General features: G+C 43.2%; 1 protein-coding gene across 1 annotated transcript in view; it reads left to right on the top strand.

The window, feature by feature from the left end:
• The window catches only part of RND3 (Rho family GTPase 3), a 32420-nt gene extending 23156 nt beyond the window's left edge, over positions 1-9264 (top strand). Inside the window, exons 3-5 of the mRNA XM_088472252.1 lie at positions 3019-3128; positions 5686-5820; positions 7481-9264. Of these exons, the coding sequence (XP_088328378.1) occupies positions 3019-3128; positions 5686-5820; positions 7481-7732 (497 nt within the window). The 3' untranslated portion in view covers positions 7733-9264. The remainder of the gene's footprint in view (positions 1-3018; positions 3129-5685; positions 5821-7480) is intronic.
• The last annotated feature ends 12366 nt before the right edge of the window (positions 9265-21630 follow it).

Genomic DNA, 21630 nt, shown 5'->3' with positions numbered 1-21630 from the left:
CCAGTCACCTTCATCTTTGCTCTACTGACTCTAAGAAGGGCAGTAGAGATATGGCTTTTGTGACTTATAAGCTGATTAATGTTAAACCACTGTATGCTAACTGGATACATGACTTTATATATGGTAGCACAGTAACAGTGGTTAACATTGCCACCTCACAGCGCTGGAGTTATGAGTGTGGTTTCCAACTAGGGCCCAGTGTATGGAGTTAGTTCTCCCCCATGTTCAGTGTATTTGATGGCTTCTATGTAAATAAATGATGATCATTATAATCTATGCTGTTAGTGCTACGCTATGCACTATGCAGTACCAGCGGCTGCATGACCAGTTGCTTTACATAAACATCCACTTTTCCACCCTCACATTTCTTTAAATAAAGTATTAAATTGCTCATTGTTTAGTTTTATGAGACAATGTTATTTTATAGAAAACCTAGGCAAATACTGTGTTTTAAGAAATCTATTGTTGTAATGCAAATCTAAGGGAATAGAGTTATATTTTTTTGTTGTAAACTAAACTGCTAACGGCACAAAAAACAAAGCAGCTGGTAGTACATGCATGTATTACATGTAGAACTTTACAGGAACTGACCTACATTATATTAAAGGTATTATAGACCTATATTGTTCTCCTACCCTGCACAGCACATACAACTTAAAAAATCTGATTGAATTGTTAAACACTTGCAAACCATAAAAAATAACACAATGTTGCGCTAGGATTTTTGGGGGGGGGTGTGTGTACATACTAACAACAATTATTGCACTGTTTTACAGAATACTACTGTGGCTTGTAGATTTGCAGCAGCTAGATAGTCACCATTTGTCCAAGCCTCTCATAAAGTATACAGAAATGTTAATATAAATATGCAGAAGTGCGTCGTGCCGAGGCTGCTTTCATTCCGCCTGTACAGCAAGTTTCTGCACGTACAGGAGAACCTTCACTACAGAGTAAAATGAATCCTAGTCTTGAGTGTTTGCAGCACCCCTATTGCTGCCTGCGTATAGTGGTCTTAAAATAATAGTTTTGAATCCAAAAATAATCTTCTGCCTCGTTTGTTTAAAGTAATTTGAAACATACATAACAAGTATGTCTGGAATGTTCCAGGGTGAGATCATTAGTCTTCTATTTACACTTTCCTGAAGCCGATTCATGTTCTGTGTCTCCATAAAATCACATTTCAAGGACACATCACTTACAGCTCTTTTGTATGAGCAGACGTCTTATTTCCATGCACCTTCAAATAACTTAATGCCTACTCCAATCTTACATATTAAAAATCTGCTTCCTTCCTGTGCAAAGTAAAAAGTGCATTATAGTTGTAAGGATTCTGATATTTGGGATACTTATTTGAAGAGGAATGCTCTTAAAGAATCATTATACTGAAATTGCCTCTTTCTTTAGTAAAATCTCTTTTACTACCCCATATAGCAGGGGTGGCAATAAGTGACCCTCCAGCTGTTGTTGCACTACAAATCCCAGCATGCCTTACAACCGTTTAGCATGGCCAAATGGCAAAACTGTGGCAGGGCATGCTGGGATGTGTAGTTCTACAAAAGCTGGGAGGCCGCTTGTTGCCCAACCCTACCATATAGCATACTTGCCTACTCTCCCCAGAATGTATGTGTCCCCACGAATTTCAGGAAGCTCTCACGTATTCCCTTGGGTGTAAGCCAGGCTATTAAATCCCCTCACTTCCACAAAGAAAGAGGTTCATAGGTTTCATGGCGTGATTCACGGTGCCACGTACCCTCACCCCCAAACCCCCCCCTAAAAGGTCAGCATTATGTTTTTTGGGGATGACTGGCAATAGTGACAGTCTACAGTCATTCGTGATGTGGTTGGTACTGTTTATTCACTTTTATAACTTATTTCCATGCATGCCGAGAGAGTGTAGCTTTGTGTGCTTTCATTTACCCTAAACACAAGCCTCATAATTTGATGGTCGAGTTTAATCTGAAATATACACTTTTTATTGCTCTATACACAATATTCTGCATAGCTAAATCAGAGCAGTAAGCTAAAAAGCTAAAGAAAGCATCAGCCTTAAAGGTGATTGTAAGCCTTCTGGTTAGAGAATGAAGCTTTTATGTGGATATTTTTGAAAATGTGTGTACAGAATGCATGATGTAGCAGAGTTACTGTACACACCAGCAGGGCCACCGACAGCTCTGCCGGGCCCTGGTACTGGGAGGGGGTGTGGCTAGATGGACTCAGTATGCCTAACCCTAATCGCCCCCTTCCCCGCCGCCTAAACCTAAGTCCCCCTGGGGGGTGCCTAACCCTAACCCTAAAATCCCAGGGGGGGTGCCAACTCCCCGGTCTCCCAGTCTACCCCCCCCCCCCGGAACCCTAAAGCTAACACTTACCAAACCCCCCCCCCCCCCCGGCTGTCCAGGATCACTCCCTAGAACTCCCCGCCCCCCCCATGCCCAAGTTCCTGGCAGCCTCTCTCCCTATCCCAGCTCATGACAGCAGTGTGTATGCAGGGCTGAGAAGATAGGCGGCTGCTGCAGCAGAAGTCAGTCCTCTCTCTCTCCCTGCTCGAAGTACCGCATCGGGGGGGGGGGGGGGGGGGGGGTCGTGCTGCAGGACGCGGGCCCCTCCAACAGGCCTGGGTAAAGAGTACCCGCTCCCCCTCCCCCCTTTCAGCGTCCCTGCACACCAGTGGATGTCCTGAGTCTATGAACAGCCCTGTTTCTTAACCAGTGGATTGGTTTATTGATGTTACATGAGATACAGCTGTACTCACTGTTATACTCACTGGTGTTCTTTTCTTGATATGCTTATGGCTTGCAATTCAATTCTTTATCTGAGTGGTAAATTTAAACTGTTCAGTTTAGCTGCAAGTTTTTATTTATTTTTATTTTTTTTCACCCACTATTCTGGCTTTATTTTGAAGAATATTATATTTGAATTTTGGTTTGCTTGGAATCATAGGGATGGATAATCATTATTCATATGTATTTAATGTCTCTTACAATGTAATTTTAACATGGATGATCTTTACCTTTGCAGGTTCTCCTTATTATGACAATGTCCGTCCACTCTCCTACCCAGATTCCGATGCCGTCCTAATATGTTTTGACATCAGCCGTCCTGAGACACTTGATAGCGTTCTTAAGAAGGTAACTTTGCCTTTTCTATGCATATGAGCTGTCAGTGATTTGCTGAGCTGAAACCAAGATCCTTTATTTGCAATTCCAAATGTCCAACACATTAATTGCTCGTTTCCATTCAGTTGCACATGGAATTCACCAAATGGTGTAATTCAATTTTAAGATAAAGAAACCTTTTTCTTTTTTTTGTTGTTGTTGTAATGTGTTTAATGAGGCTGGAGGGTAAAATACTTCTTGCTTTTTTTAAGTGCATATTTGTAGTGGGACTCTTTCCTTTTTCCTTCTGCATTGAGATAATGATTAACCGGGTTCTGTGTGTGTTTTGTGTGTGTTTAGGGCCTTATTCAGAGATAGCCGCTAATACGATCGTAGCGGTAATTTCGCACAGACCACAGCTGCGAAAATATACTAATAGTTCTCAAGCTTATCCGAGCATAGAGACGCCCACTGCTGCCTTCTTATCTGCGGCCGACATCGTGTACAAGCGTAAATATCAGTAACATCGACGCACAATGACCAGCCGTGCAGCCCTTGTGGCAGGTCTGACCTCTCTCAAATACAGCGGGTCTCCTGACATGTATGTGATCGCCAATAGCTAATATGTGCACACCCATGTAACAGTGTTTAAACCGTCTGACACACCTACGTTTTTCTAACCGCCTCCCTGCTAGCTCCCCCAAACGCTGACTACCTGGCACTCACTATGCGAATGGGTTCTCTGTGCGTGCGGAATCACAAGATAATGCTGTGCATGTGCAGTGTGACTGTGACATATGCGCAATAGTGTAAAAACAAAATTCACCATTGTAGTGTTCAATCTAGCTCCGGCGGCAAGCAGGGCGCCGGAGCTAGAGAGGGCACTTCCGTGCACGCGCTTCCAAAAAGGGGATGTGTCTATAAGACGCGTCCCCTTTTCGTCACTCTTGGGGGCATGCCCGGCACTTCCAGGCAGCCCCCAAGCGCTACAGACAGGGAGAATAGATGCCGGCGGTGACCGGGTCACTGCACATTTCCCCACCCGCAGGACACTGCGACTTGCGGGTGAATATGGCACCCGCAGGCTGTGAGGGCAGGGCACTTTTTGCCCTCCTTCTGGAGGGCAGGGTGCTTTTTGCCCTCTAGAAGGAGGGCAGGGAGTCCTGCTAAAACAGCCTAGCGGGAACGCTACCATTGCGTACATCTCTGGATCAGGCCATTAGTAGGGAATATAGGTTGTACACTTCACTGGTGCAGGGACTGATGTGAATGATTGATTGTGATTTAAATATTCTCTATAAAGCACTGCATAAACAACTAATAAATAAATAGAGTTGGTTCAGCTATGACTTTATTCTATCAGTCAGGGCCATAGATTGTAATGCTGGAGAGGCATGGCCAAATCATTGTGATGTGGCTATGCCCGCCCCCAAAAAATGAATGAAAACTATTGGATTGGATATGTGATTGCAGATATTCTTGGTGGGCTGTATAATCCAATCAGGCTGGACCAATTTGCAATATGTAGCACCTCTCCTTGTGTATCAACACCTATTTCCCTATAGATTGTAAGCTAGCGATCAGGGCCCTCTTACCCTTATGTATGTCTTTTATGTATGTCTTTTAATGTTAATGTTGATTCAAATTGTAAAGCATGAAGGAATTTACTGCGCTATATACGAAACTGTTAATAGATATATTATAAATATTGGTGTTGTACACCAAGGAGTGGGACTTTTTCGCCCCTGCACAGCTGGCCCTGGGCCCTTAAACAAGCCATGGGCCTGGTAATTAGTATCCTCCCTCTTGCTGGCTCTGAGTGGAGTTAACAAAATAGTTTGTTATTTGGGACACGAGGATTTTCAGGCAGTGTCTCCGTGTACAGTACATATGGCTCTATGATGTACAGATGTGTCTTCATACATCTAGCCTCCTTGCGCGTTAAACAGCCCTTCTAGTCGTGCCATGCCGTAGCGTGATTTTGTATTGCCGAACTTCTTTTGTGCGACCTTTTTACCTTCAATGCACATTATTCGCACAGCGATTTAATAGATAGCACAAGCAGCTGCTGCTGATTAAAATGATATGCAGCATGCCTATGTTCTGTGAGCGAGTGCGGGTGTATCTGCATGCGAAACGCTACGTTACAGTGTAACACTGTAACGTAGCGTTACACGCTGTAACACTGTAACGTAGCGTTACAGGCTGTAACACTGTAACGTAGCGTTACAGGCTGTAACACTGTAACGTAGCGTTTAGTATGCACCCGCAGTCACACACACAACATAGGCATGCTGCATAGCACAGGCAGCTTCTGATTAAAATTATATCTATTCGCATTGATGTACGAATAAGATGCGTGTGAAGGTCAAAAGACGCTCGGCACTACCACTTCATACAGAGCTCCCGTGTTGTGTGGCGCGACTTGTAGCGTGCGGTGGATAGATGTATGTGGACACATCTGTACAGATGGTTTATTGTATATATTGTATGTTTCATAGTTTTAAGGAAGTAAATCCCTGCGTATTTTAATAAGAATGTCCATCCTGTATAAATTGTATTACACTAATATTTTAATCTTTTTTTGCAGTGGAAAGGCGAAATTCAGGAGTTTTGCCCCAATACTAAAATGCTATTGGTTGGCTGCAAGTCGGATTTACGTACAGACCTCACAACGCTAGTGGAATTGTCCAATCACAGGCAAACACCAGTATCATATGATCAGGTATATAGACAAAGCCTTATGAAATTGTAATAAAATCTATTGCTGATTTAATCCCATTTGAATTCATTGGGGCGAAATGTTCCCACCAGATAGCTAATTATAGATAATACAATCTGAACTAATTACAGGGCTCTGTCTGTATGTAGTACTTAAGATGTATCACAATGTGTTATCTAAATCCATCAGGGCTTCACATAAGTCAGAATTACAATCAAAGCCTGATGAAGGCCTTTTAGAAGCATGCACTGAGTAATTATCATTTGTATGTACTCAAGTGTTCAGCTATGAGTGAATCAGAAGAGTTCTGGAACATGACCAAGGAGCTCGGAATGTTCTGTGTCCATGTTATGTAACGGACGAGTTATATAAGTAAAATGACTGACACTATATACATGTTCTTTAATTCTAGTTGTTTACTTAGCATTATATTGTTTAAACCGAAACAAAAAGTAGGTCTAAGGCTATAATAGGAAGTAGCCATCTATTACACAAGCTGCGTGAATGTATGAATAATGTCCTGTATAATATGTTCTGTTCGGTGAGTAGTGATGTCACTGTTGCAGAATACAACTTTTATTTGTAGAGAAGTCATGTCACATGACTCTTTAAAAATAATTTTAAAAAAAGTTCACAGATGGAACGCCTTATTGTTAATAAGGAGAAACGCGCCTGGTGTGTTCCACGATGGAACGTCTTATTGTCAGAGAAGGAAAAAGGTGTGTTCCACGATGGAACGTCTTATTGTCAATGAAATAAAAACACGTCTGGTTGTGCGGATCTGCAAAATAAGAAATGTATAAGTCCATGAAGGAGTTTTCTGTGGCCTAGTGCTTCTATATGGTCACATAATTCCTTGCTGTTTTCTAATTTCTCTGTAGAGTGGTCATGGACAACAGGCAGCCTTTGGCCCACTAGCTCAGCCCTGTTTTACACCCTGTCAACTACAGTTCATTCCTTTACTCCTGCTAGGACCCTTGATAGATATCCAGATATCCACCAGGGCCGTAACTAGGGTGTGTGAGCGGTGCTGCTGCACAGAGTGCAGGGCTCTGGGGAGCACAGTCGCTGCCCCATGGCCTTTGCCTCTGGCTATCAGGGTGCCTGCAATGACACCCTGCAGCCAGTGTTGTAGTGATCCAGGCATGCACCTTGCCGTCTGTACAGCGGCTTGGAACATCCTCCGAGGCAGTGCTGCACTTCCTAGTGCTAGCAGGCTCCGCCCTCTGTGTAACATCATGTGCATAAGGGCTGAGGCTGGCACAGGGCGCTCCAGAGCCTTGTTACAGGATTGCACATCACTTCTGCAGATAATACATTCTTCCGTTTGTCATATGTTTTTATTATTTTGTTTTTAAACCTTTCTCCATTAGCACAGTTCAGAATGTTTGAATAGAGACAATAATTTTATTTTTGAAACAGATTCATATTACATAAGGGCAACATGTATATTGTGCCACAGCTTGGCCTTGCTATACCTCCATCATGTATGTCTATTTTGATCGAAATAAGGTTTACGAAAATAAAAATAATTTTTATACTTAAGATTGATCTGAGATATGAAAACTGATTATTGTAAATGGATTGATTGAGACTGAGATATTGCTCTTTTATTGCCTCGCAAATATTTCTGTTTCTCATTATCATTTATTTTATTTCACAGGGTGCAAATATGGCCAAGCAGATAGGAGCAGCCACATACATAGAATGCTCAGCCTTACAATCCGAGAACAGCGTAAGGGACATTTTCCACGTGGCCACTCTGGCATGCGTCAATAAATCTAACAAAAATCTCAAACGGAATAAAACGCAGAGAACCACAAAAAGAATTTCACACATGCCTAGCAGACCAGAACTGACCACAGTAGCCACAGACTTGAGAAAGGACAAAGCCAAGAGCTGCAGTATAATGTGAGGGATTTTAATGGCAGAATCATATGAAGATCTGGTGAATACTCCATGAAGGGCACTGCCAAAAATGGTAAATACTGTTGGGAAACCAGAGCTGTTAAGGATTTTCTTCACAATCGATTTGGTAGATATGGATGCAGCATGCTGACCGCACAGAAGAAAGAAAGTTGGATATTTCAGCGGAAGCTCTTTTTGGAGAAAGCTATGTTGAAAAATAAGAAGCGATTGCAATGTGTAGACAGATGGGGGAAAATGTGTCTTCGTTTCTCAAAAAAAAAAAAAAATCAGTCCCAAATTTCCGTTCCTTGTCTTTATCCACATTCTTTAGCCAAAAAGTTCAAAGCAATCTTAAGTACTCACTTTGGCTATGGTTAGTTTGCACTCTGGAGAAAATGACCCTTTGATCAAATAACCCTGCGCGTTCTATACAAGAGGACCACAATGATCGATTGTAATGTTCTACAGCAAAAAGTCTTTTGGAAAGATCTTCCTGGCTTTCCTCTTTGTATAACAATATTGCACAGATACATAGGCCAGGTTGTCCATGGTACGTTTTTTCAATGACCTAGCTTTTTAATGTGATAGTTTTTTTTTGTTTGTTTGTTTAGGTTTTGTTTTGTTTTTGAAGATATGTTTAGCTGGTATTTTAAACTGGGAATAATCCAGGCTATGAAACTCATTAGACATTCAGTTAACTCCATCCTAAAAATGAAAAATATTAAGTTTTGAAGGCGCCAGACATTTATTCGTCAGTTTATCAGCAGTGAGTGTCCAATCTCATGGTCTGCCTTGTGAATACTTTTTTATTTTTAGTTTTTTTTCTTCTTATTATTCTTTACATAGTTGTTAACTGCAAATGTGCCGGAACCTTTCATCTAACCTCTGCCAGCTATGACCTTCTGAGCATTCTACTAAGAAGGGGTTGAATTCAAGTCCTTTTTTTTTTTTTGCACCGGATGTAGATGACAATTTTTTGGAGCATTCAACTGGAAGGTCTGGTCATATAAGCAAAATTTCAGCTAGTACATATCTTACCGCCTCTTGCTTGTTGAATGCAAGCATTCTCTCCATTAACGGCTTCGTTATTTGAAGCATGTGTCTGTGTTGTGACAATTTAAACACTTTGTTTCATGTGTAGACAACCACTCTGCCACATCTGTACAACAGCACTAAGCAACCTTTTGGCACAATTACATTCGTCTTCTAACATTTCGGAGAGGAAAGGCCCTCCACCTCGGCTGGAATGTCCAAGAACGAATTCCATTCCTGTAATATGCCACAAGTTCCAATATTATAACCACAGCAGTACGCTTCCAGTAACTCGGCTATGTGCTTTGGGCAGTATTACAACAAAATAGTTAGCCAATGCTTTCTCTGTATTTAAATATTGTACCAACCAGATAAAATATAACTGTCTAACAGCTGGACAGTGTTAGTTTTTTCAATGTCTGTCATCTTGTATGTTTGATTTGTAAATGTTTCTGCTGTATTTATTACACTTTTCCTTTTTAAATAATAAAGGCTTCATTAAAGTTATTCAGTCTCCTGTCTTTAATTTATTTGTGAAATATATAATGAGCTAGACTACATGTCAATTGAGGCAGTCATTTTGTGGCCTTAGCAGGTCGCTTACCAATAAACCAAGACAGGGGTTCTCAACCTCAATATCCAGTTTTCCCAACAGGTCATGTTTTGAGGATTTCCATCTGAGGCAGCAGGTGGGAGAACAAAATAGATTAACTCACCTGTGCATATTAAAGCAATCCAAATAACATGACCTTGAGGTCATGGAACTTGAGGACTGGTGTTAAGAACCAAGGATGCAGCTGGTTTACTATGAACCAACACTGTTACCGAATTTTAGTGGATTGATAGACTACATTCTCATGAATGTCGGTGTTGCCAACAAATTTGTTATCTAAATATGTGCACTTTTGGAATAGTATTTGTATCTGGACAACATTTACACTAGTATTTTTACTTGACAGTCATTTTAAGTTCATGCTAACATATTATTGGAAACCTCTATATTGTTACAGCTTTATTAGCCACACACACATTCTGGAGAATCCCAGCACATGATCTATTGCTCGTGGAGTATTAGTTACTTTTCTTGCATCTTGAAATATTTTGTATTAATGTGTAAAATATAAGTAGATGTGTTTTTTTTTTTTTTTGTTAATTATTTAAGAAAATGTTAATTTACAGTTTACCAAGCTAGAAAAAGTTTTCGGGGTAAATTTACTAAAGTTAGAGGTTTTAGAAGTGAGTTTTAGAAGAGATGTTGCCAATAGCAACCAGATTCTAGCTATTATCTTCTAGAAGGTGCTAGTTAAATGATAAGCAGAATCTGATTGGTTGCCATGGGCACCATCTCTTCTAAAACTCACTTCTAAAAACTCTCACTTTAGTAAATTTACCATTGTTTGCTTACACCAGGGGTGGGGAATCCTTCCTTTTTTTTTTTTTTTGTCAAGGGCCATTTTGAGATAGAGATATTTGCGGGCCGGGTGCAGGCCACGCCCCCTCCGTGTGACGTCAGGATGCTCTGGGGAGCTGTAAGGGCAGTGGTGTGACCATCTGAAGCGTCCTAAGGACGCTCCAGGCGGGACTGCTGCATAGATTCTGGGTGCAGTGTGCCATTCTATGCACCCTGCTATCCAGATGAGGCTAGCTGAGAAAAGCTCAGAGGGCCAGACCAAATGATTCCGCGGGCCTTATACGGCCCTGGGCCTGAGGTTCCCCATTCCTGGCTTACACCAATTGCTACCTCTGCTGTGTGTAAAGGACAGATCCAGGTTAATAGCTTTAAAGGGGGTTATCCTCTTTTACATACCCTCTTAATCTTACATGTTCCTCATAATATAGGCAGTTTACTCCTTTTGGGGTCTATTTACTAAGCTATTAGGAGATAAAGTGAACGGTGATAATGTACCAGCCAATCTGCTCCTAACTGCCATGTCACAGGCTGTGTTTGAAAAATGTCAGTTAGGAGCTGATTGGCTGGTACCTTATCACCATTCACTTGATCCCCCTAACACAGCTTTGTAAATAGACCCCTTAATGTCTAGGTGAAGCTCTGTATCTTGTCAGTTGACCTCTGTTGAAGAATATTCCTGAAATGCTATAGGTGGACTAAGACCTGCAGCAGAGTGGGCTGGCTGGTTTCAGGTGATCGGGATATTACCTATGTGCTATATGGGGGTATGGTAAATGAAATTGGTGCGTTGTCCTGCTGCTTTCTCACTACTACCATTTTATTTCTTCTTCAATCCTCCATGACAACCTAATATTACAATGGTTTAGGTAGGGAGAGGCTTATTAAAAGCTCCCCTGGATGGCATATAATAAGCTGTCCCTCTGCCCTGGGTCTTTTCCAGCTTCTAGTTAGGTAGGTCAGGTAGCATTTCTTTTCTGTAGTGCAGGGATTTACCATATTCTGCTAGTCCCCAGGAATGAGCTGTGGACTGGGCTGGCTACTTGGGCGTGCACCAGTGTGCTACCTCCCGGTTCACATCTGACGGTAAAATATCCAATAGCATGCATTTGGATAGATGCCAGTGTTCTGTGCATACATTAATTCATAAAAAAAATGCTAGATAAGGAACGTGGCAGAAAAAAAGGATACGCTCTAACTGCTTCTGTACCTAAAGACACACTGCTAGGAGTTGCAAACAAAGTAGCATCAATATGGAGTATGAGTACATCCCTAAACAGCTGAAAAGCCCTCTCTTGGAGCGAGACCCTACGTTAGTACTTTTAATCTGCACTGTTATACTAGTTCGTCTTATGCTGGGCATACACTGATCAGCCGATAATCATCTGATCAGGCTGATAAATCGCGGCAATACACTGTTCAATTATCAGTAGTTGTTTGGACATGCAAAATCATCCAGCATGTTTGATAGATCCGATAATTGGCCTGCCGCATCTGGCAGTGTATGCTGACCGCCTGATATTTTCCCCTGTTCCTTCACAGGGGAGGAACATAGAAATATATGCCCAGCTTTAGAGGGAAAATATATATATGTGTATAAGATTTTTTTTTTTTTTTTTCAGTGCTGTTGTAGAGCCTCTGTAAAGTCAGAGCAGCTTAAAACCTGTGCAGCTTGTAATAACCCCTTTACTGCAAATGAGAAGGTATCTTTTATACATAGCGCTGTTATCTGACTAGAGGAATTAGTCCTCTTCCAGAACAGTTTAAAAACTTATAACATGGAGGAATAAAGTTTTTTTGTTGCTAATTAGGGGCTTCATTTACAAACCAGTCTAGGGTGTAGAGATATTTTAGTTTACTGCTTGCAGCTTTTTTTTTACCTTCAATTATCTTGAATTTATTAATGTTCTTGTTGATCGGCCAGTGGTAATGTTAGTGAACCTGGCAGCACTGTTTTTTTCTTAGATCAGCAGCGCTGACGAACGAATTGGCTCCATGGGGGGGCACCGGCTGCTGCTATTGCAGGAGTGAGGGAGGAAGGGGCTGCCACCGGGCACCGGCTGTCTCCTGCTATGACCTGGGGGAGAGGTAGGAGCCACGGGTGCTGCTGCAGGAGGAAGGGGGTGCCACCATCTGCTGTGCACTGGGGGAGACGCTGCCTTCTGCTGCTGTGGGAGGGAAGTGCAGTTTGCTGTGCCCTGGGGACGAGGAGGGGCCACCAGCTTCTGCTGCGGGAGGGAGGGAGGAAGGGGGTGCCAGCAGCTGCCTCCTCTGGGTGAGGGGGGAGCTGCCGGCTGCTGCTACCGTGGGAAAGAGGGAGGGAAGAAGGGGGTGCCGCACGGCACAGTCTGCTGCCTCTTCTGATCTGGGGGCGAGGGGGACGCCGTCTTTTGATGCTACACGAAGGAAAAAGGGTGGGGGGGTCTGCAAGCTGATGCAGGAGAGTGGAAGGGAGGAGGTGGTGTTGCCCTACGGTCTGTACCACGGACCCATAAACAACACTAAACAGTTATTCAAAATAAATAAAACATGAAAATCGGGGATGGGGCGGAGACTAGGAAGTAGAGAGGGAGGGAAGGGGCAGAAATGGAGGTGCAAAGTGAATTGATGGCCGGGGCTCTAGCGCTTGTCAGCGCTAGATAACAGGAGGTAGAAATCAAAGGAAGGCAATGAGTGGTAAGTTCAAAATACCGCTAGTTGTTAAATACAGGTCTGCACACATTTTGGACGGGGGTATGAAAAAAAGAAAACCTGGAAGCTGCAAACCAGCGCTAAATATCATTAATAAATATCAGATTCCTCTAACACCTGTAATGAATTTAAACAGTGCTCAAACTTGTCAGTAATGTAGCCCCATGAGGGTCTATGTTAATCAAAGAGTTAAAAGAGGAAGAACATAGACAAGTCAAGGTATTGAAAATGGTTATGTAAAAACAGATTGGGATTCTTTGGGGCTCCAGAATTTAATCTGGTGTACTATAGTATGTAATCCTTAAGGAACGGGCAGAGGTTGAAAAGCATCAGTCTAATGCTAAACAGCGCTAGTAGAACACCTGTATCCATTTCCTTTTGAAGAAGAATTTGAATTAGGTACCAAAAATTGATGCAGTCATGGCTAGCTTGTCAGCCAGAAATATAATTATTTTTTGAAGATGGGGGGTCTTCTCAGGGACCCCATGAATTGAAAGATGGAAAATTACTTCAAAAGCTTCTTATATGCCCAGAAACCACATTGAAGTCCGGTATTGCCATGGCCTCATTTCTCAGAGCACTCAGATTATGAGGAGAGACTCCATATGAATGTCCAGGAGAAGGTACAACATGGCTTCTTCAGCAAAGTCTGTCTGGCATCTGCAGCAGTGGCTGGGAAGGCTCTCTAGTTACACCCCTGTGCAGCAGATGCTCAGTCTTAAAAATATCTTAAATAATCTTCCATTTGAAGGTAAATTAGACTCCACAATACTATAGTTTTCTGGAGTAAAGTAAAATATTTTACCACATGAGCAAAGGTTTAAGTATGTTCACCATCTTCATCGGTCAGAAATTCAAATTCAAGAAGCGATAAGCTAGGAAGACCATAGAAAAGGCAGAATGTGCAAGATATCAATGATCAGTGGGTTTTGAATAACATAACTAATACAGGATATAGTTCAATCTGTATCCAAAGGGAAATGTTTTTGTACAGTCCATTACTCCATCAAACTCTGCAGAGTTTGATGCTTTGTCCTAGCAATTGCCCCAGCTACTTCAGATCAGGAGTGCACAGGCTTTTATTGCACACTGTTCTTGTCAACAAATCCTCAGGAGTATTTTGCTGTATTCTGACCTGAGGTTACTCAACAAATGTGTCCATGCTAGTCCGTTTCGCATGGAATCTCTCTGTTAGGAGACAGAGTGAAAAGTGATGAGTGATAAGGTGCCAGCCAATCAGCCCCCAACTGTCATCTCACAGGCTGTGTTTGAAAAATGACAGTTTGGAGCTGATTGGCTGGCACCTTATCACTTTCTTATCACTTTTCACTCTGTCTCCTAACACTGCTTAGTACATAGACCCCTTAGTTTCATGTCCCATTGGCAGTTCACCAAAGGAAGTTTCTCAGGCTCTGGACTGACTTTTGACCCGACAACATCTCCATAAACTCTTACAAAAGTGCTGGTGATGTTAGAGGCTGAATTAAGAAAATGGGGGTCAATATATGGCCATATTTTGATGATAGGAAGGTCATTACTTCTTGTCACTGCCACGACGATATAAGTAATAACTTTATTATAGAAACATGACTGGCTTGTGAAGAGTCAACTTCTATTGATTATAAATCCAGTTCTACAGACTTGGGTTCTTGTCCACTGACAAAAGCAGGTAAAGGTACATGCTCACAGGAAGAGAAGAAACATCACACATGTACAGTAATGGAATTAAGAACAGTATGGACAGTTATTCAATGTTTTCATCATTACTGGGAAAGCATCACCGATTATACTCAGACAACAGGACAGTGATGGCTTTCATACAGAGAATCACCATTGAGGCACCAGACGCAAAGCGAATATCCTTGGCAAAAGAAACCTAAAGTCACTTTCACCATTCAGTGTAGCAGCAAGGAGAATGCAATGGGTGTAAGATGAAGGCAATTGTTACAGATGAATGGTCTCTAGACATCAGGAAGCCTTCCTGTTGTTGACAGACAAATACATTCTTCTCCCGACACAAATTTCCAGGGTCAGATGGAATGTATACAGTGACATGGATGTGTCATCTAACCTGCGGCTTGCCATAGCATGCTAGGAAATATGGAAAAAGATAAAGTATAGGTGATAGCAAATTCTTACATTTGGGCAATGACCTCTGTAGGTCCCAGAAGGCTGAGAGATGCTTGAAGATAAACCACGTTCTCTACGTCTTCACCAGACTTATTGCTTCAGGGTCTAGATTTTCACTCAAGTGTAGAGCAACTACATTCAATGTCTTGTAAGACAAATGGGAACTGCTCAGAAATAAAGATATATCCTAGTCAGTGATCAATAATACACTGAAGGCAAGAAATAAAAAATCTTATGTATTTCAGAGTTTGGATATATTTATCACATGGTGTGAATCTAAGACCAACCTAAGCAAAGCAGCCGCTAAACGCATCCTTGTCTTTCTGCATGATGATTCAGCAAAGGTCTTGCCTTATCCATTCTCAAGGTATAAGTATTAGTGCTGGTAAAAATTGATCATTCGCATCTTGCAAGTGGTGAGGAGAATTCACCCCTCTATAAGGGCCTCTGTGTGACCTCTAGTCTAGTGCTTAATGCTCTGATGGCTGCACCATTTGTACCAATACAGGAAGTCTCTCTGAGGTGGATGACACGGAAGTGTTAATGGCTGCACTATTACAAGCACTTGAGTGGAAGGAACCCTTTTTAAATCTATGAGGAAAAATTGGTTCTAAGAGCCAATCAATATTTCTTGCCAACAGTATCAATATTTCATATTATGGGGAATAAATGAGCGCTACATAAAGAGTTGTTATCCTTGAAAAATTGCGTACCTGTATGAAACGCATTGGAGGCTTAAAGGTGGAAGAACCCGTACATCTGGAAACCCGGCCGCATGACCACTCAGACGGCCCGCTGCTGCCCAACTGATGTCATCACTCACTGCTGGTTCCAGCCAGGTGCCAGCAAGACATGTGGAGCGAGAGTCACTGCCAGACTCTCGATCACCTGCTTCCACCACAGTCCGGACCTATTTCTCCAACCGGATACCATCCGCATTGGAAATTCAATCTACCAATGTTACCGAAGGAACAAGAAAGGGTGATTTAGGGGAAGATAGGGACAATGTACATCACGGGCATCAGTAGTCTTATAGAGCGGACTCCACCTAAAATTGTCCGAAAGGAGCTATAAGCATTAATTAACTAATTTCTTCTTTTCAGGTGCCACTATTTTTATCTAGCGCTCATTTATTCCCCATAGGTGTTTTCTTAGATTGAGCCGCTATACATAGCGCAGTGAGACACTGTATATCGTAATATTTCATATTAACCAGAAAGCTGTGTTACCTTCCTTTTGCCTACAACTGATGGATGAAAAGGAAAGAAACCTGCATTCGCTAGATCAAGAGACAGCAATCACTATACAGTATATTTATCCATGACAGAAGGTTTTAGGAATACAGAACAGTTTTTTCGTTATTCCAGTAGGACGTACGGCAGGTCATACCCCTTCCAATAAAGCTATTACCAGATGGATTAGAGAAGGAATCGTACAGGTACCGTATACAAGAAAGATGTAAGATGCCAGAAATAAAGCCCACAAAACACAGGTAGTGACAACATCTTGAGTAAGAAGAGCTCAGGGTTCTGTAATACTGTAGGGCTGCAAGCAGGGGCGTTTTAAGAGAGGAGGGGTCCCGTGTGCAGCCTCCGTTTGGGCCCCCTCCTCTCTGACGGGGGCTCAGTGGCACTGAGCGCTGTAGATTCTGGCTTCATGCCAGAATCTTCAGCTCATGCGCGGGTCTCCTGGAAAATGGCGCCCGCGCCTACTTCCAGGGTGACATCTTTTCTGCGCATGCGCAGATCACTGGGAAAATGGCCGCCGCCATTTTCCCAGTGAGTGTTTGCTGCTCTACAGTGCCGGTCCGGCGCTGCGGAGCAGCACTTTGAGAATCGGCGGAGAGGTAAGTATAATTACCTATTACCTTGCACCCATTATAAAGACGCCTATGTCTGCAAGGCAGCAGGATAGATATATAATAATAATTGTGTTTTCAGTACATAGTGCTCTTTCTCCAATAGCACTCCATACCCTCTCTGTTCATTATTATATGGCTATATTGGTCCTGATTCTGATTTGGATGCAGATTTTACTACCTTGTTTTAATGCGAATATCTGAATTGCTTCAAGCGGGAAGCTGCACTGCCCACAGTATTTCTTCCACAGCTGCAACCGTCTTCATTATTATCGGCGCTTGCATCTGCCCTATGCTGGGTGCAAGAGTTCCATCAGACACAGGCTTCCTTTCACTGAGTGCACACTTCAGATTAGCCTGACTCTAGCTACATGCCCACGACACTCCCATGACACAATTTACTGGCTTGCGACCGCAATGTGTCCATCCAGAAATGTCTGTTTCTTGCAAGGAGAAATCTGACCAACATCTATCCGATTTAGGATGGCACACAATAATGCGTAATGTCCCTCGTGCGCATGTGCAGTTTACTAAAACTCCGTATATGGAGCTGCATCCCACCGATTTTGTTTTAAGGTGAAATATATTTTTCAGAGATGGCTTGGAATATGAATAACGGGAAGAGGAGGAGTCGCATTATATGTCTTCTGGAGGCATTTTTATCTATCCTGTCTCAACATAAACTAGATGGGAGGATCTACCTACCCATTATAATGGCTGCCATGTGGTATTTCAATAAAATCAATCATTATTATTTGCTTTTTTAAATGAACAAAATGTTCTAATATTTTACAGGTTTCTACTTTGCAGCCTATATACACAGGAGCCATTTCATTATCTCTCCCTTTCATTTTGTTCTTGACAGCTTAACAGAGGAGAGAGGGAGGCTCACACAGATCAGGTGTAATCTATGTGTAGGGACTCCAGTGTAGTAATGGAGGAGAGACTCAGATCAGGTGTAATCTCTGTGTAAGGACTCCAGTGTAGTAATGGAGGAGAGACTCAGATCAGGTGTAATCTCTGTGTAGGGATTCCAGTGTAGTAATGGAGAAGAGACTCAGATCAAGTGTAATCTCTGTGTAGGGACTCCAGTGTATAATGGAGGAGAGACACAGATCAAGTGTAATCTCTGTGTAGGGACTCCAGTGTAGCAATGGAGCAGGGACACAGATCAGGTGTAATCTCTGTGTAGGGACTCCAGTGTAGCAATGGAGCAGGGACACAGATCAGGTGTAATCTCTGTGTAGGGACTCCAGTGTAGTAATGGAGCAGGGACACAGATCAGGCGTAATCTCTGTGTAGGGACTCCAGTGTAGTAATCGAGCAGAGACACAGATCAGGTGTAATCCTTGTTTGGGACTCCAGTGTAGTAATGGAGCAGGGACACAGATCAGGTGTAATCTCTGTGTAAGACTCCAGTGTAGTAATGGAGCAGGGACACATATCAGGCGTAATCTCTGTGTAAGGACTCCAGTGTAGTAATGGAGCAGAGACACAGATCAGGTGTAATCTCTGTGTAGGGACTCCAGTGTAGTAATGTAGCAGAGACACAGATCAGGTGTAATCTCTGTATAGGGACTCCAGTGTAGTATTGGAGCAGAGACACAGCTCAGGTGTAATCTCTATGTAGGGACTCCAGTGTAGTAATGGAGGAGAGACACAGATCAGGTGTAATCCTTGTTTAGGGACTCCAGTGTAGTAATGGACCAGAGACACAGATCAAGTGTAATCTCTGTGTAGGGATTCCAGTGTAGTAATGGAGAAGAGACTCAGATCAGGTGTAATCTCTGTGTAGGGACTCCAGTGTAGTAATGGAGGTGAGACACAGATCAGGTGTAATCTCTGTGTAGGGACTCCAGTGTAGTAATGGAGGTGAGACACAGATCAGGTGTAATCTCTGTGTAGGGACTCCAGTGTAGTAATGGAGCAGAGACACAGATCAGGTGTAATCTCTGTGTAGGGACTCCAGTGTAGTAATGGAGCAGAGACACAGATCAGGTGTAATCCTTGTTTAGGGACTCCAGTGTAGTAATGGAGGAGAGACACAGATCAGGTGTAATCTCTGTGTAGGGACTCCAGTGTAGTAATGGAGCAGAGACACAGATCAGGTGTAATCTCTGTGTAGGGATTCCAGTGTAGTAATGGAGCAGGGACACAGATCAGGTGTAATCCTTGTTTAGGGACTCCAGTGTAGTATTGGGGGAGAGACACAGATCAGGTGTAATCTCTGTGTAGGTGTCACGGCCAGGGTTTCTCGGCATGGTAGTCACCCGGTATTACCTGTGAGATCGTTATGGCGGGGGGTTTCTGGCAGCGGTGCTGGTGTTTGGCGAGGGGCATTGGCTGCACGTGGTTCTATGCGGGCACATTGTCACTAGGCCTGGTGAGGTCTGGCGGTGTTTCCGTTCTGTTGGCATGGGTGCCACCATCTAGCCTGCGGCCATGTGATTCCACCTATCTAATCCTGGTAGGTCATGTGCTCATTCCAGCCAGTCACAGAGCGGCACTGAGTATTTAGGAAGGTCCAGAGCCTTCCTTCCTTTGCCAGTGCAAAGTGTTTCTCAGCTGCGGCTGAGAGAGAGTAACTGTGCCTCTGCCTGTCACTATCTGGACATTCTCCCATTAACCCCCACTACAGTTATCAAGTGCACTTTAGTGCTATACCTGGACTTTTTCATTTGCCATCCCCATGTCTTCTAAGCCACTTATTAAAAACTCCACTTTTTCATTTAAGTCTGCTTCTGTGTCTGCTCCTATCACCACCCTGGGTCCACAACAAAATCAGAACCTCACAGTTTGCACTGGCCCCATGGATCCGGCCACGGACAGGAGTCTCTAGTGGATTTATTTTGCTGTATTGCTGGGCGTTTAGAAAACCTGGAAGTTCTGCAACATCAAATGGCTCAGTTCCTACAGGAGATGTATAATCGCCAAGATAATATGCAAACCTCGTTAATCACCCCTTTGGTATCAGCAACTACACCTGCTCCTGTGCCTGGTAATACAGGGACCAGGGTATCCCCTCGTCTACATCTCCCCATGCCAAACAAATTTGACGGCAATCCTAAGCTCTGTTGTGGTTTTTTAAATCAGTGTGATATACACTTTACATTACAGCCTGATAACTTCCCCACCGCTAGAACTAAAGTGGCATACATCGTGTCTTTGTTGTCCAGCTCGGCTTTGGATTGGGCCTCCCCACTCTGGGAACGTTCAGACTCGCTGCTGGACAACTATACAGACTTTGTATCTTCATTCTGGAGGATTTTCAATGAACCTGGATGCACAGTGTCAGCATCATCCAGCATCATGACCCTGAGACAAGGAACCCGTCCTGTCAGCCAATATGCTGTACAGTTTCAAATCTTGGCATGAGAGCTTAATTGGAATGAGGAAGCCCTCACCTCAGCCTTTTGGCATGGCCTTTCCGACCGATTAAAAGATGATCTGATTACCCGTGAGCTTCCCACTAATTTATATGATATGATCTCACTCTGCAACAAAATTGACCTACACTTCAGAGAACATCAGGCTGAAAAGCACAGAACTGAACGGCAAAGGTCATTTATGCCTCCCTTGCCTACCTGTCCACCCCATTCTCCTATAGATGAGGAGCCTATGCAGGTGAACCAAACCCATCTCTCCAAAGAGGAACATCAGAGAAGGATGCTAAAAAACCTCTGTCTGTACTGCGGAGATTCGGGTCTCCTGGTGTCCTCCTGCTCCCACAAGTCGGGAAGCAATCAAGGGGACATCAAGTTAGGAGTTATGTGCCTGTCCCCAAATACTAAAGATTTCAAGATTTCCTTAGCTTTGGATTGCAAGCCCAACCCTGTCTTCGTCTCTGCTTTACTAGACTCTGGAGCAGCCGGAAACTTCATGACTTCCAACCTAGTTGATAAACTACAGATTCCTTGTTCATCTCTCAAGCACGCAATTTCCCTGACTACTGTAGATGGACGTCCTCTAGCTAAAGGAGTGGTCACCAAGGAAACACAACCAGTATTAGTTCATGTTGGGGCACTCCACTCCGAGTCTTTAAAGTTCTTAGTGATACCAGAGGCTTCTCAAGAAATCATGTCAGGACTACCCTGGTTACGCCAGCATAATCCCAAGATAGACTGGTGTTCAATGCAAATTCTTTCATGGGGAACTGACTGTCAGAAATCCTGTCTTCCCAAAATATGACCTGTAAGAAAGACAGCTTCGTTAACATCTCCAGCTATTCCCAAGGAGTACCAGATGTTCTCTGATGTTTTTTCCGAGCAACAGGTCGAACGTCTTACCTCCCCACAGAGAATGGGACTGTCCTATCGAGCTGCTGTCTGACAAGATGCCACCCCGTGGTCGCACCTATCCTCTCTCCGTGCCTGAGACTCAGGCCATGTCTGAGTACATCCAGGACAACCTAGCGAAGGGGTTTATTCATCCTTCCACCTCTCCCGCTGGAGCTGGCTTCATTTTTGTTGGCAAGAAAGGTGGAGGCCTAAGACCTTGTATAGATTACCGGGGCCTCAATGATGTAACGATTAAGAATCGATATATCCTCTTCCCCTGATCACAGAGTTGTTTGACAGAGTTAAAGGGTCCATCATATTCTCAAAGCTGGATCTGAGAGGGGCTTACAATCTCATCCGCATTCGTGCTGGCAATGAATGGAAGACCTCCTTTAATACTAGAGATGGACACTTTGAATAACTTGTGATGCCCTTTGGGTTATGCAATGCCCCTGCCATGTATCATGGCTTTGTTAATGAGATTTTCCGGGACCTGTGTACGTCTCGGT

The sequence above is a fragment of the Taudactylus pleione genome, unplaced genomic scaffold (assembly GCF_031769625.1).
Source record: "Taudactylus pleione unplaced genomic scaffold, aTauple2 ptg000122l, whole genome shotgun sequence".
Lineage (NCBI taxonomy): Eukaryota > Metazoa > Chordata > Amphibia > Anura > Myobatrachidae > Taudactylus > Taudactylus pleione.
Note: the sequence above shows the minus strand (reverse complement) of the source record. Positions and strands in the feature narration are given on the sequence as shown.